Source organism: Mustela erminea, chromosome 6 (assembly GCF_009829155.1).
Source record: "Mustela erminea isolate mMusErm1 chromosome 6, mMusErm1.Pri, whole genome shotgun sequence".
In the NCBI taxonomy this organism is placed as follows: Eukaryota; Metazoa; Chordata; class Mammalia; order Carnivora; family Mustelidae; genus Mustela; species Mustela erminea.
The window spans coordinates 55,648,233-55,665,332 of NC_045619.1; the positions used below are offsets into that span (position 1 = coordinate 55,648,233).

General features: G+C 42.8%; 1 protein-coding gene across 9 annotated transcripts in view; it reads right to left on the reverse strand.

The window, feature by feature from the left end:
* The window catches only part of DUSP16 (dual specificity phosphatase 16), an 80,095-nt gene that overhangs the window by 8,200 nt on the left and 54,795 nt on the right, over positions 1-17,100 (reverse strand). For all 9 annotated transcript variants that reach the window (XM_032347346.1, XM_032347343.1, XM_032347344.1 and 6 more), the window contains 2 exons: positions 13,224-13,387; positions 2,640-2,799 (listed from right to left, as the gene is read on the reverse strand). In XM_032347346.1, coding sequence (XP_032203237.1) covers positions 2,640-2,799; positions 13,224-13,387 — 324 coding nt within the window. The remainder of the gene's footprint in view (positions 1-2,639; positions 2,800-13,223; positions 13,388-17,100) is intronic.

Consider the following 17,100-nt stretch of genomic DNA (forward strand, 5'->3'; position numbering starts at 1 on the left):
TAAATCTTAAAAAAAATTCTAAATGAAAATATTACACTAGATTGGGGTTCAGCTCTTGACAGAAATGAGTCCTAAAGGGAGTGTTAAAGCAAAGGAAGTCACACACACAGGGAGCTGGCAGAGAGAAGGGAAAGGTGTGCTGGGCGGCCATGCAGGAGGACCCAAAAGGCCGCTCAGCCAACAGTCCACCAGGGCCATTGCACATGCGCCCTGGGGCGGGGTGGGCAGAGCAGGGGGTTGCTAGAAAGAAGGTTTCAAAGGTGAGGAGTAGGGGCTGGAGGGCCGGGAATGTCAGGCTACAGACTGAAGGTTGCTGAACAGGGGGCAGCAAAAGCACGGATGGTGACAACTGGAAAGAAGAAAAGCAGGCTGTCGCTACAGCAGCTCAGGAATAAAATTCGAGGTCAAAAAGGGCAGAGAGAATAACAAATGGGTAAAGGGGAGCCAGTGAGGATGAGACTTATAAAGGCTAAAAATAAAGAAGCAATCACTGCGCTTACAGAGGACAGCTCTAAGAAAAAAAACTGAAAGAACTCAGAGGATCATTTGTAAAACTGCTATTTAGTAAGACCAGTTATGAGGACAGGGTATTCTCCGTCTGTTACTTACTTTAATCGTCACAACTCCCCTCTAAGTACATACACTACCTTCCATTTCCAGATCAGGAAGCTGAGAAGCTTACACCAATCACTTAACTAGTAACCAAGGAAGGCAGGACCCAAATACAATTTGGCTCCAAAGTACATGCCCTGGGTCACCTCCCTGCAGGGCCCACATGCAAACTCAGGACACAGGGCGGGAGCCGAGGGCAGGGTGAGGAGGGAGAGCGCCAGAGGAGCAGCCAGCTGGGACCGGGCACCTCAAAAATGTCCCACAGCCCCAGGCAACCCCAGCTCACTGCTGCCCATGGGAACTAAAAATAAAGACAAAACTCCATGAACACTTCAGTCCTCCCAACAAACCCAGAAATTTGTTGAAATTTACCTCAATAATAAACAGACAAAACCTCCACAAGCCTGTAAGTCACTCAGCCCTGGTAAGGGGGCAGTTTTCCCACTGTGCCCCTGCCAGGACTGACCACGGCAAAGAGCACAGTGGAGGCCAGTAACCACTGTGACCATGCGCCGGACTCCAAAGGGTTCACACTGAATTACCGGGCTGGAGGCATAGGGAGCAATGGCCCTAGTAAATAGGGCTGAGCAAGTGAAATACTAGGAAGTATAAATATTTTCAGATATTACTAATAAGTTAGAATACGTATTTGGGTGTGCTTAACCAAGCTGGAACATGGTAAATTCCTTCTGTCTGAACTAAGTGGCAGGATGACCCTTAGGTCTACCAGGAAAGAAGCAAGCAAGCCGGGGCAAAGTTACTCATTTTCTCTTTTCTACTAACTCTCCCAAAGCTCGAACACTGAGATGAGGTCTCTTCTAAATAGGTCCTGAAACTGCACTTTTAGCTGAGATTAGAGCCAAATGCCTCTAGACTGACATGACAATCAATAGGAACATTAAGTGTTACCTTTTAAATAAGCAAAAACAAGGATATATGTATGAATACATCCTAGAAATACAGCGGTGGGGTGATTCATTTGGGAGTTTTATTTGTGAATATTATAAAGTGAATTATCTAAGCCATTTATCTTCTGATGTTTCAAAGACTGCATCCTAATTAAAGATGAAAACTTGGCAATCTGGAATCTTGAAGGGGGGGGGGGGGAAAGGAGAACTGTTTTGGAATTACTCAAAGTTCCAAAAGCATTATCTAGAAATTCCTCTCTCAGATGAAAGCTATAGTTGAAGGGCTTAATGTACATAATTTCAGATTTTTAAAGGAACCAGTTCTTTTCTTAATTACAGTAACAAATTCAGAGTATTTAATTCAGAGTGCTCAAGCTTATGTGACTAGAGGAAGAAAACATCACGAACTTCTCACATGGAACATCAGGAGCAAAGGGGCTCCTCGTGCTGGTTGAGAGCAAACAGTGGATCTCCCCCGTTCAGCCACTTGTCACTAAAACTGCATTTCAAATACACATCACCAGTTTCCCAGACCAGACCTGATCGTGAGGCACCAAACGTCACCAAGCACCAGGACTGACAGGCCCGCAAGCAGAATACAGCACAGGAGGGATCAGGGAGTTTTTTTAGATCCCCTACTACTTGAAATTATTGGCACTTGGACTGAGGCTTACAAGTCTCCGTGACATAAAGATGGGATTTGTTTTCACAGGATTTGACCTTTCTCTGGGGAAAACATAGCAGCGAGGTGAAACCAGTTTAAGGAACGCCACCAAAGCTTCCAAGAGTCATTTATGGGATCTGAAAAAATGGCTGAAGTTTAATCCCATAAGTTTAACTGATTTTCAAATACTTGCCAACATAATCACAGATCTCATCAGGACTAAACTCGTGGTGTTCAGGAAGCCAGAATATCACAAGGCAGTCCCTCAGCAACAGCATGGCACACATGTCACCTTGGCCACTAAGTAAGATAAGCAGCAACATGTGTTGTTCCTAGACTTACAGAATCTCTGAAATAGGCTCCTTTCCTCTAAAGACAGAAAAGGGAAGGAAGGGGTATACCTGTATATGAGACTCTACATAACCCAGTGGACTTCTACTACCGGAGCTACTTACCAATGAAATCTACTGATTTGTCCAACCATGGCAAAATTTTCTCACAAAAGCTGTCATTCACAGGCACTCGCAGGAAATGAGACTCAGGGATAAAGTCGGGCTTAGGACAGGTATTGCTGGCATTTAACACATAACTAATGCCATTCTGTTGCATCAGCTCCTGTGGAGGGAGAGAGCAATTAAAGAGATGAACACACCAGCGGCAATCATTTTGGAAGAGTGAAGTTTAATGATGGGAATTACTGGTTTCCTTGAAATCAGCGTTAATTCAACCAGTGAAATCCAAAAACCTAGCACAGTGACATTTAGTGACTTTAGTTTAAAGCAGAATTGTTTTTAAGGGCAAAGAAAGGCTGTTTAAAATAGCATGTTTAAAGGGATGCCTGGCTGGCTTAGAGATTGAGCGTCTGACATTTGGTTTCAGCTGAAGTCATGATCTTGTGGGTCATGAGACTGAGCCCGGTGTTGGGGTCCACAATCATCAGGGAGTCTGCTTGAGATTCTCTCCCTCTGCCTGTCCCCCAATTCTCTTGTGTGCACACGCACTCCATCTCTCTCTCTCAAATAAGTAAATCTTTAAAATAAAATAGTATGCTTGAAGATCACACATCATTAATATAATCATCTCTTTTCATTACTGAGAAAGAAGTGGAAGAATCCAAAATAAAACCAGGACAGTTTACTATGACTTTACAGAGTATAGGTATACACAACAAGAACATTTTCTTCCCAAAGGGAACATGCTGGTTGTTCTCAGAGATGAAGTCCTAGGCAGTCTTGTTGCTCTGAATATTCTTTAAAGACTGAATCTATTGCCATTGCTTTAATTATCAGCTCTACATGTTGACGACTTTTAAATATACATTCTCTTTAATTTCCAACCCGTCTTTCCAACTACCTCCTGGGTGTCTCTGTTTGCATGTTCCTCAGGCCCTTCAAACTCAAAATGTCAGAAACTCAACACATTATCTCTCTGGGCCCCAAAGTCCCGTTTCCTCTCTGTCACCAGAAGTTGGTTTATGGTAATACCATCTACCCAGACACCTGAGCTAGAAAATATGATCAAGTCATCTGTTTTCCTTCATGACCCCTATCCAGATGGTCGCCAGATCCTTTTGGTATCCACCTCCCATCTGTCCTCTCCTCGGCCAGCGGGCAGCCCCAACAACAAATGAGCCACCAGGGAGCTCTTGGAAGTTTGTGATGTTTCATCTCTAAACCATGAGCAAAAACCAGAGTAATCTTTCTTATAATCAAACATGGGCTAAGTGCTTTGCCCACACTTCAATGTCACCATGTCACTGCCTGCTCCTGTCCAAGCCCCCAACGTCACATGTGCGCCCACCCTTCCATGCTGCCGTTCATGCCACTCCTGTGTTTTGGAGGCCCTGTTCCTCTTCCTGGTCACTCTCATCCACTTTTCTGGCTTTGATGAAGTTAACCTTATTGTGCACTCCTTCCACTGACACATAACTCACCACTGCACTCTCTTCCAAAGCATTTTGTTCAGAGTGCACTGCTGTTCTGAGCAGCTAATGCTGGCCTCTCCTAGCAAGGAGTGAGGTAGTGAGATCTGGGACTGACTCGCACTTGTCTTCCTACCTTTAGCACCAGGTACACAGCAGTACTCAATACATGTTTGCTCAACCAACACCCTGTCCACTATTTCCCAGACAAGCCCCCCACAACCCCCCTTCCTATAGTTCAAAATGTTCTAAGCCTGAAATAATTCTCTTTTAAGCAACTCTGGTCATTTCTTGGAATGGTACCTCCTCTACAAATGTTTTCCAACTACCTGAAAGACAGTTGTTTATTTTCTTCCTATTTTCTCTCCTGAAATATGCCAATTCCCTAAACCTCTTCATTTACCACATAAGGCACAATAAGTATATTTACACAAAGATAGATTCAATAAATACAAGCCATGTAAGCCCTCTCTCAACTGTGAGACGATAATGTCAAGAAACAGTTTTGGGAACCAGGTGAGTTTCCTGGAGTGACCGACTGACCCTGCTTTCATGTGCTTCTGGTAGGTTCACAATCAGGTTGTGAAGATCTTAATGGTGTTTACTACAACTTTTCAACTTTCGTACATGTAGCAAAGGTCACATTTGTTTTTCCATGCTGAGATTACTGCCACTTGATCAACTGCAGTATCTCCCATGTAAAATGGCAATGGGTCCCTCTGGAGTTAAGGAGCCTTTCAAGCCTTTCTTGCCAATGGTCCTTAAATGAATCATTTTATAGGTCCTTCTCCTATCCACCAACAGGACTACAGACTTATTAAAAGTGAAAGGATACAGTAACGTCACTTTCTACCCAATTCAGTAATGAAGACCTAGAAGTTTCAGAAGATAACAGGAAGTTCTCCCTATGGACAAAACATGTTACAAATCTATAGTGACTGTCAAATTTGCTTTCCCCCATAGAAAGAGTGTAACAATGTATGCTTTTGACAAGTTGCTTCATAACCTTCAGTTTATAGAAATGGCCACTGAACCTAAATTCAATCAAAAAATATTGTTGAGAACCTTTGCTAGAGGCTTATTAATATATTATGGTATATAATACAGATTAATAAAATATCTACCAGAATAGTATTTAACAGTTAATGAATCCCTACTATTTCCAAGTACTGTGCTGAATATTTAAATAGACAATCTCCTGAGGATGTGGAGAAGGGGGAGCCCTCGACATGCTCGTGAGAATGCTAACTGGGACAGCCATTCTGGAAAACAGTATGGAGTCTCCTCACGAAGTTAAAACTAGAACTATGATCCAGTAATTGCATTACTGGGTATTTACCCAAATAATACAAGAACACTGATTCAAAGGCATACATGCATCCTATGTTATAGCAGCAGTATTTACAATAGCCAAATTATGGAAGTAGCCCAAGTGTCCAGGGACAGATGAAAGGATAAAGAAGATGTATCTCTCTCTCTCTCTCTCACACACACACACACAAATACTATTTGGCCATAAAAAAGAATGAAATCTTGCCATTTGCAATGACATGGATGGAGCTAGCTTAGCACATAACGCTAAATGATATAAGTCAGAGAAAGATAAATGCCATATGATTTCAACTTCTATGTGGAATCTACAAAACAAGGGAAGAAAAAGAGACAAAGCAAGAAACAAACTCTTAACTCCAGAGCACACCCTGTGGTTACCAGAGGGGAGTGAGTGGGGCATGAGGGAAACAGGTGACGGGGATGAAGGAGTGCACTGGTCGTGAGGAGCCCCGTGACAAAGGGAAGTGCTGAGTCACTACAGCACACAGCTGGAAGTTTAACAGAATGCTGCATGTTAAAAACTTAACAAATACATAGGTGGTCTCACTTAATCCTCACAACCACCCTCTGCCATGGGTACTATTATTATCCTCATTTTTAAAATGGGGAAACTGAGGCTGCATGTTTGCCAAGTCACACAGATAGCAAGTGATCTAGAGTCAAGATTCATATCCAAGTACATTTGTCTCCAGAATCCATCCTGAGTCGCCATGCTCTCATGCAAATTGGATGGAGCAGCAAGGTAACTAGCCTACATACACACGTTCTCTTGAACTAAATGAAGCAATGTTAAGTTTAACTTCATTCTTTAGGCTCTTTTCAACTACCACTAATAAATTAGAAAGTTAAAGGGCACCACTCTGGCTGTGAGCTTCTGTGAGAAGGCTTTCCGAGCGACTCGGGGCACACGAAGAGGTGTTTCTGTCACCCTCTGCTTTCCCTTACTGTCCTGGCCGCTGCAGCCCCAGGCATCATGGTGCTGGCCTCCGGGGTCACGTTGACACCAGTGTCCATTGCTGCGCAGTGAGGACGAGCTGCCGGTGTGCCTGGCAGCTCACAGCTGCCACACCCCCAGCGCAGCAACCCCTTGACTCTGGACACAGCAGACACATGAGAAGGACACCCTTAGATAATCCAAGCTCACAAAGCTGTTGTAGTTCAAAAAAGTATTTTTCACTTACAAAACAATATACCATAATAGATGCATTTAAGTAATGCTTTTTTTTTTTTTAAAGGTTTTTGGGGGGGGGGCAGTAATGTCTATATCCAATGTGGGGCTTGAACTCATGACCCTGAGATCAAGAGTCTCATGCTCTTCTGGGCCTGTTCAGTGCCCCAGCAGTTTTACTTTAAGCAACTGGCAAAAGAGGGAAAGGGGAATCAGACATTAATATATTAAAACTCAGTAATGTTAAAATAAACACGAAATGAGAAAAAAGGAAATGATCTCAATGATAAATATAACGATTTATAAGCATTTTACTGCAAAAAAAAAATCAACTTAAATCAATTATCAATTATAAGATAGGACTTGATAAATTAAACATGGCCAATTTTAAAATCAAAGAGGCAAACAAAAAAATCCTAAAATGTTACCATGTAAAATTTAAATATGATTTGGCTGCTAAATTAAATACAATACATAATCTGGATTGGCAGGTATACATCAGTGAAAAAGTTAAAAGAAATCATTAAAAATGATACATTACACTTGAAACATTTCATTTTCATTTAAAATAAATACATGAATTCACTAATTTCTGGTGCAGAATCATGTTTTTGTTCGTTTGCTTGTTTTTTGGTAGGAGTTAGCTGATTGGCGTTCTTAAGCAAATCACAACCAAATGCATCTACTACTTAGAGTTTCCATTTCTTTGAAGAAGAGCAAAAACTTATAGAACAACATCAGTACAGAATGCTGGAGTATGACCCCTGGGTATTTTACAGTTGCCTTCTGCCCTAGTTTAGACAGAAAAAATATAAAGCAATCTGTTTTTCCTGAATCTTCCCAAAACATTTACCTTAGGTCATAGAAAAACATCTCTCTTCCTTCCCTCATTCATATTTCATGAGTGTATGTAATATTTTAATTACTGTGCACAATGATAATAACAAGGCCACTGGCCTAAACAGGTCCGAGCGAGAACACACACAGTGCCTCCCAGTGAGTGCGTGGTTCCAGGGGGAGAAGCAGCTGCTCCTAGGTCAAGCGCCTTCTGCCCTCCACAGGGTGGCACCAGCTGGGGCTCTCGGCTGCGATGGCGCTGGACCTCTGAGGCCCTGAGTTACAGGCAGCAATACACACTAGTAACCTGCTCTCCTGATCATTTTTACAAATGTACATACACGTGGCTGAGAGGGCATCTTAATCAATGTCCGTGGAACCAGGATGGAACTATAATTATGAAGAATGGGCTGTTTTACAGAATAATAACTGCTTTTATTCACAGATGAACGTCAATGACTTCTTACTGTGTTACAAAGAGGTATTTATGAAATTCATCCCATTTTTAGTATGTGTATAAAACATACACAACTGAATATTATTCTGTCCCATAATTAAACATCACAGTCTGTAAGCTTCCAGTGGGCACTCGTTATGCTGTTTAATATTTAGCTCAACTTTGGGCTAAGTCGGCTAACACGTGCCTTCTACTGACAAAATCATCTTTCCTGCCCTTCAACTATCCTTCTGATATCTTGGCCTCTCAGTTCTTTGAACTTCTCACCTTGACCACTCACTGAGACCCGGTTTGGTCTGGGTCATTAGCAACAACCAGCCCCCAGCCCGAATCTCGACCTCACACACGCCACTCTTGGACTCTTCCTTCTGTCCTTCCGGCTTGCTGTCTCTTATACCACTACTCTTGGAATCCTTCAATTCCCCAGGATCCACCCGCTGCTGATCCCACCTCTTTTCTTTCTGTCCTTTACCCTCATGATGTCTGCCTTCATGCCTTGCCCGAGTGAAATTCTGTGGCAGTCATTATAAACCACTTCCCTGCTTCCACCCTCCTTTGTCCCACTCTGGCTTCTTCACACTCTCTTGGCGATTCTGCAGCCCTGGGTAAACCTCATTCCCCACCTGGTCTGCATCTGCACCCATGCCACGCAGCTGAACGCAGCCAGGGAGAAACATTCAACAAGGCCGCTCAGTCTCACTTCTGACTCGTGCTCCTCAGCAGTCATTTTATTTCCCTAGTCCCTCCACTTTCCCTCTCTCCTAGACACCAACCATCCCACCCACTTCCCTTTTTCTTCAAACGAAAATCCTCATTCTCAGCTGATAGATGATCTTGTTTCCTATGACACTGAAAAAGGTGAATCAATCAGAAGCAAATTTGTATAAATTTCCACTAACCAAATTTACCTTTCTGGCAGCACACATACCTGTATGCTCGGCCTTCCCTCCTAATGGCATGGATGAACTCAGTGTGGCAGGAATAATTAAAAGTATATGGGGACTGGCCCAGAAACACCAGAGCACCACCTAGCACGCTACCATTCATGACGTGCATGATCTTGGGCGGGTCACCTAACCTCGCTCAGCTTTAGTTTCCTCACCTGTAAGATAGGGTTAATGATGTCTATTTTGTAAAGCCATAGGAGGACAAAATAACAGGCACATAATGTAAGAGTCTCATTAAATGTTAGTTCCACTACTTTATCTTATTTTATAAACAGCTTGTGAGAATGTAAATTGGCACAGATACTATGGAAAATGGTATGGAGGTTCCTGAAAATATCAGAAATAAAATTACCACTTCTGAGTGGGTATCTGCAGGAACTGAAAACGCTAACTTGATGAGATCTCTGTGCGCCCATGTTCACTGCATCATTATTCACAGCAGTCAAGACATGGACACAACCTAAGTGGCCCGTCGACCGATGAATCTATAAAGATGTGGTATATACGTGCACAATGCAGGGTTCCTCAGCCATTAAAAAAGAATGAGATCTTGCCATTGGCAACAACGTGGGTGAACCTTGAGGACATTATCCTCAGTGAAATAAGTCAGAGAAAAACAAACACTGTCTGATAACACATGTGGAATCGAAAGGAATCTAATGTACTCACAGATACAGAGAACATATATGGGGGTGGGGTGAAGGTGGTCAGAAGGGACAGACTTCCAATAATAACTACAGTATAGCGGCTGTAGTTCATAATTGTCTACTGTATATCTGAAAGATGCTAAGAGAGTAGATCTTAAAAATTCTCATCACAAGGGGCGCCTGGGTGGCTCAGTGGGTTAAAGCCTCTGCCTTCGGCTCAGGTCATCATCCCAGGATCCTGGGATTGAGCCACATCGGGCTCCCTGCTCAGCAGTGAGCCTGCTTCCCCCTCTCACTCTCTGCCTCTCTGCCTACTTGTGATCTCTGTCTGTCAAATAAATAAAGAAAATCTTAAAAAAAAAAAAATTCTCATCACAAGAAAAAAGTAACTGTGTGGTGACAGATGTTAACTAGACTTACTGTGGTTTTACAGTATATGCAAATAGCAAATCATGTTGTATACTTGAAACCTTATATATGTCAATTACATCTCAATAAAAAATAGCTTCTATATCATACAGTATATGAATTATGTCTCAAAAAGTTGCCCCCCTCCAAACAAGTAATGTACATTTTTCACTAATTCAAATGGTCTTCTTCTCATTGGCCTTAAGTAGGGCAGTTACACTGAATACAGCAGGCTGGATATAAAAAGGGTTCATCTGTCCCCTGAGACTGTCCCTTGAGAATTTAAAAAATGGATTCTGGCTTCAAAATACAATTAAGAAAACTTCCAGAAATGGCATTTTCTAGTCAAAAAATGAATTTTTATTTTATTATTAATTACGATTTCCATTCATAATTCTTTCCCTTTAAAACTTTCTGTCTCCTAAACCATGAAATAAACTTTGTCCTGTAGTTGGACTGGTTTCTAAGTAGGGTTCTATGATCTGTTGATGCAGACTGTGGAGTAGTACATGGGACACAGACCGACATATACCAACATACATATTGATATAAAGAGAGATAGATAAAACTGCTCTATTTGATCAAGTTTCCCATGCTCAGCTAGACTGAGGAGAGACGGCACATTAAATCACCACAGGCATCACAGTTCTAGATAATGGAACTGTAATTTTTCTTTCTGAAGTCAATTCAGTACGTAATTTTGCATTTGCCACTCCTTTTGCCTTCAAAACTGACCTTAAGTCCTATCTCCTCCATCGCCTTCCTCAACCAACCACACCCACTGTAACTAGCAGCTTGTACACTGGGCCTCTTGCTGACAGTAACCAGGGTCCCTACAGACCAGGAACTGTCCTTGGTGCTTGGCACACGTCACTTCATTGGAACCTGATGTGAACACTAGAAGGCAGAATCATGGCAGTTCGTAGGTGAGGAAACCCAGATTCAGCAGCTCAGCTAACCGGATGTGGCTGGTGAGGCAGCCCCAGGATGCTGGACTGGCCAGCTCCGAGGCCAGCTCTCCACCGTGAGGCCACGCTGCCCTGCCAGTGGGCCTACAGTCAGTCATCCCGTCTTGTGCATCACTGTGGAATGAATAGGTCTTGTCTAACCAAATTGCACAGTGTGTGGTGTATTTTTACTGATAACTTTGACCTGCTGTCTTCCCAGGCCACATGGAAAGGCAGTCTTCTGTGTCTAGGCTAACTCGGGTAAGAACAGAGAAAGAGCAGCCATCCCAGTGCCTGTGGAAGACCAGGGAGCACAGGAAAACCAATTCTGCATGTTGAATAAGGGCATGAACAAGCAGCACACTGACAGCACACAGTTTCCTGGGGCGGGAGTGAGGGGGGTAGCAGAACCTCAGGGAAGCCTCAGGAAAGTTTAAATCATAGAGCTGAGCAGGAAGATCAGTTCAAGTTATCCTGAAATAGAGGCACATCTATTCCCAAATTCATCTGCTGAGTGATGCTGCATAATTCATCTAATATTTCTGTAATATTGGCTTCCTCATTTATCAAAGAAAGACTCACTACATGATCGCTAAAATCCCATTAAGCACTTTGATTCTTCTCAACAATGAATCCATAGGCTGATACAAGTTTCTACTCACCACTTTCAAAGCATGCTGACCTCTCACCATCCTCTAGTCTACACATCTGTTTTCAAGAAGTTTCCTGAAAGTCTTCCACAGAAACTCCTTGCCCAGGTTGTTTTCCCCATGAACTTGCATAAGTCCACTCCTCCCAGTACGACCACCTCCTCCCAATGCATCTGTGGACGTATCCTGTTCAGTACACACTGACAAGCCAATTAAAGAAGGGAAAAAACCACCCTTTTCCCCATCCTCGACTCCAGGGTCCAGTTTAACTGCTCTCACCTTGCAGGTGCTCACAGAGTTATTATATGACACAGTTGTTAAACCTGGAAACAGCACATAGCAAAAATGGGCCATTTAATGTAATGTCAAAAGCAACAAAAATGATCTATAATGCAATTATTTGTAAAATCACCTGCTGACTGGTTACTTTTTTTTTTTTTTTTAACTGGGGGGTAATTCTGAGCAAGATTCTTAACTATGAATTTTTTTTTATTTTCTGAATTGAGGATTAACTAAAGCATCTTCAGCTTTGCCCCAGGGATGCATGGGACTCTAGGAAATTAATTTTGCTTCTGTGACACAGTCTGTTTATCTCTAAAAGAGAAATAATATTAATCATATGTTCAAAGGAACGTGACCCCAACCAGAAAAGGCTCAATACAAGTACAAACTATCAAATTTCAAATATATCCCAGTAAAAGCAGACCTATTAACAACAGTGTTGAGGCAAAATTTTAGAGAGGCAGGAGTTTTAAAAACAAAAAAGAGAAATGAAAGAATGTCTCATCGCGGCCCAACGATAGGGTATTTCTGCTTTTCACATGCTAACACAAGCCAGTGCGGAAGTTAGATTTAGGGTCAACCCAATGCTTTCAGCTACCCAGGGAGAAAACGTTAAGTTATCCCCCTCCTACAGGAAAGTTGTACCTGTAAATCACCAACAGGTCAATTAACATTTTACTTTTTCTGTTACAGGTGGTGTAAAAAGAGGTTTTAGAGAAAAACCACTATTCTTGGCAGCGAGAACACTGGCTCCCAGCACTACTGGTTAAGAGTATATGAGCTATGGAGACAGACAGAGCTCAGTTCTACAACTATTAACACTTGTACCTTCAGATACTCAGTGGTACCAATACAGGTTCCTGTGTTAGGCACACTATGTTCAGCAGTGAGAATCCATGCTCTTCCCTCTTCTTTCTCAATGAAAATGCTCCAGCCAGCCTCTGACAGGGGATCCTGAAATGCATGCCCTTAGCCCTGGCCTCACCATCTTATTCCCAACCCCCATCCCTCTGGCCAGAGGTCCTTCTTCAATCCAAGCCTAAGCCCAGTTCCTTTCTAGTGTGCCTCAATAAATACATTCCTAAATGTGAAATCTAGGAAGTCTAAGCCTTCCTGAGTATGCCCAATTACTAAAAACAGAGAAAATGAATACCCTAAGAAAATAAAGCTAAACTTCTGAAAAATCCTGTCCTATCCCAGGACCTTCGAGAAATAAACCAATACGATAACAGATCAGGCTTCTTGTGGCAATCAGTAACATCAAACAAAACAGCCCTCTAGAACATAACCCAACCAACCAGCCGCTCACAGGGAGCCATACCGAGCACGGGGCACTTCCTTTCTGGAAGCAGCAGGTGCTTCAATGACAGCGAAGAGGCAATCACAGTTTCTCCAGCTGCTAACAAGAAACCCTGTAGTGAAGGAGGTTTTCAAAGCACCCACCTTGTTGAGGACATCTCGCTGGCAGCCGAGATAAAGATTGGGAAGAATTCGGGTTGGCCCAATGTTGGCAACAGGTAGGCAAGGCTGAGAAATGCAGGTAGGGACTAGAGCAGATTTTCCTTCACAGAGGCCAGGGAAACAACGGGAGAACTCCGCAAACCCACCTAAGAATAAACATAGAATTATGCCATATACAAAGATACAAATCAGCCATCAGGGGAACTGCTCAAACAAAAAGGTTTAAAACCAGGGGCGCCCAGCTGGCTCACTCAGTTAAATGTCTGCCTTTGGCTCAGGTCGTGATCTGGGTTCAAGCCCTGCACTGGGCTCCCTGCTCAGCGGGGAGTCTTTTTCTCCCTCTGCCTGTTCCCCGCCCCCCCCACCCCATCATTCTCTCTCTCTCTCTCTCTCTCTCTGACAAATGAATAAATAAAATCAAAATCTTAAAAAAAAAAAAGACAAAAGACAAAAGCAAATCCCACAGATGCAGGTGGGCACCCCTGCACACACACTCCCGTCCGCAGGTACCAGCCGCTAGGTATGGGACACAGCCCGGCACCGAGCCTTGGCTTCTGGGGCCACAAGAGGGGGTGCGGCCCTGAGGACACTGAGGGCTCCTCTCCTCCTCTCCATCTCCAACATTACATATCCTGTATTTCCTCCCTGTTCCCCATCCCCCAAAGGAATGCTTTTCTGTGGAACTTAAAGAGAATTTAAAATAAGTAGCAAATAACCAAGCCAAGACAAATATTCACAGGAGCAAAATGAGGATATTAAAAAAAAAAAAAGTGAACTGAAGCCAGATGTTATTTCTTCAAAATAAAACTGATCAAGTTAAAAATTTTTCCTAGAATTAACTTAAAATCTTCCTGCTATACAGGTTGTTTCATTTCAAAGGTATCACAAACATACACACCCCTCTTCTTGCAAATATTCTCCACAGCAAGCCCTTGAAATTCCTGGACAGTGAATCAAGCAAGGTTCCCATAATCACCATGGATTCCTGGGCTCCGCGGTTCATTTTGCTCAGCACTATGAAGAAGTGGTGACAGACCCTAACTGCTTAGGGGACATGAAGGACTCGTGCCAAGATTCCCAGACCCAGGAGAATCCTGTTTCTCCTAGTCCAGTCCTTACAATGATCTGCTCTATGACCTTCATTAAGACACAATCTTGCCGTTTTGTAACGGAGCCACAGGAGACACATTCACCTCCTCTGGAAAAGAAAAAATGAGCAAGGTCTTCTCTGGGTTCTCCAATCTAAATATTCCTTGCTATCCATATCCAGACCCAGAACCTAAAGATTCTGAGAAATTTTCAGAGAAATCCTCTGCAGCCAAACCCTCACTACTTGCTAAGTTCAAAATCAGGAAGCAAAGAGATTTGGATCACAGGAAATACTTGTATATTTTTAGTACTATTTAATTAAAAAAATTAACATGTTATTAGAAGTCAAGGAAACCCTCACTTTTACCTCTTTAATCAAGCCTTAAACAAGATACTAAATTCTCTTTTTAATATTTATCTCTGGATCCTTGAGTTATAGTCTGCTAATCTTCAGCCCACTTGCAGAAGCTAACACAAAACGTGCCCTCAAAACCTGCACATGCACAGAGAGCTGGGAGATGTCATCCCTTACTGTCCCCGGTGGTCATCTGGACTCCTGTGTCTGTTGTCAATGGCTCCACACTGAAGCAAGTGAGGGTGGCAGGAAGTCAGCGACAAGTCTGCTTCCTCCAAAATGCTGAAGTCTGCATCCCTAGCCTCCCACCTGAGTGCGCGGCTCTTTCTCGCCAGCAGTGTGCTTACCGAGGTGCTTAAGAAATAACCCAATGGCAAGAGCAGGTGGTTCCATTACAGAACCCCCCAACTCCTTCAGGTGGCGTGTCCCCGTACAGGTTCGTGGCTTCACCGCCTGCCATTTCCAAGCATGACCTCCAGCCACACAGGAGCTGCTGTGATTTCACACTCCGGCGCTATTCTCCCATCCAGGAATAACACCGCCACTGCCAGGCCCTACGCACGCACACTCGGCAAACCACAGACAAGCCCCACGATCGAGCCTGCGGCGGAGCTGAGCTCAGATACAGTGGGACCCGGCCTCATCTGGGGGGGACCTTCCTCCACCCTCCGTCTGCAGCTAATTATTCAGCTACGTCTTGTTAGGATTCACCGGAGACACAAAGGGAAAAAAGCAGTGCTTCTCAGGGTGCATTTCCTAAAGTGTGCTCCCCAGCACTGGGGTCCTGCAGGGAGCAGAGGGGACGCTGGCCCAAACAGTCAGAGAAGTGCCGCACACCCTGTCCCTGGGAGAGTCACAGCACACACTAGCATTATTAAAGGCTCCAAAAGGTATCTCCAAAAAAATGAGTTTAATTTAACTCAAATAAGTTTGGGAAACTTGCTTGTCCCCGGCCATTTCACCCCCTAAACTCTATTAATAGCTAGGGCAACTCACACATAAAGAAATGCTAGCCTAGGGCCAGTGCAAGTATGGGGACGGAGTACTTGCAGAACTCTTACACTCATGACATAACCCACGGGCAACCTCAAGAAAGGGGTCAGCCTCTAATGGCCTTGTATATGAGGGTCACTGATTAGGACTTGTAATTTTGTTCCTATTAGTGTTCTGTCCCTTCTCAGTCTAGTTGCACAATAATTATATTCAAGGTGAGGTATGGTTTTTTTCCCTCCAAGTATTTCTTATAACAGTAAGTGTTAAAGGGTCTTACCATTCTTTGCCCATCTCACACCTACCCACCATAATAAATGATAGGCTCTATTTTGATTACTAAATTAATGAATATTTATTCTATTAATAAATTAATTTATCAATAAATTATCAATTTTAATCATATTTAATTGATAAATATTTAATATTTAAATTTAATATTTAATAATTAAATATCAGTATTTAATTGGTAAATAAATTTATCTATTTATTAATTGATAAATTAATATTTATTAATAAATTTCTTTGGGTTACAATTTAATGAGTTTAAACGTTAGCTTCTTCTAACTTCTGTGGTTCTGGTGTTTCTATAGGGAACTGTTCTCACATTTTTTCCCTATCCTGGCTCCAAAATATTTCATGGACTGGTGTCTCATTTAAATCCAACAGAACCATATTTCAGTAAACCCTCTCAGAGAAAAAGAGAGACAATCCAAGGAAACTCCATTTGAATTCCATTTTAAATTTATAAGTAATCAGACATACAAATAATACAAGTAATCAAAGAATTACCTAACATTTACTAAGTGACATATATTGCTCTAAGCACTTACAAGTAGTTATTCAATCTTTATAACTAGGAGGTGGCTGCTATTACTATTCCCATTCTACAGCTAGGAAAACAGAGTTTCAAAAAGACACAAGGTAACAACTGGTAGAACTAGGATATGAGCCCCAGCAGCCTGGCCCTAGAGACCGTACTGTCAATCGTGCTACACATCTTCTCCAAATACTAAAGGATTAACTCTTAGGATGCAGGTACAGCCTTGCTGATTTCTTTAGGGCCCTGCATGGTACGCCTGGTGACCTAGGTCTCAATACCAGGCTAAAAACAGCCATGGGCCTCTCCCAAACTGATGGCAAAGCCTCACTTCCCAAAGCCATATATGGTTCAAAAGCTTCAATGAGGGAGAAAAAAGGGAAAGCAGTCTGACATGACTAGAGACACAAGAGACTCTCAATGCTCTCATTTCACACGTAACCAAGAACAGAGCTGACAGCTGAACTAGTTAAGATAGAAACAGTCACTGGTTTGTTCGTGATCACAGTGTGCAAGATGGTGGGGAAGCTGAAGCTGTCCTGAGGACTTCCAGGCCATCCTCCACAATGCAGCTCTCAGAGGGGATACAATTTGGCAACAATCAC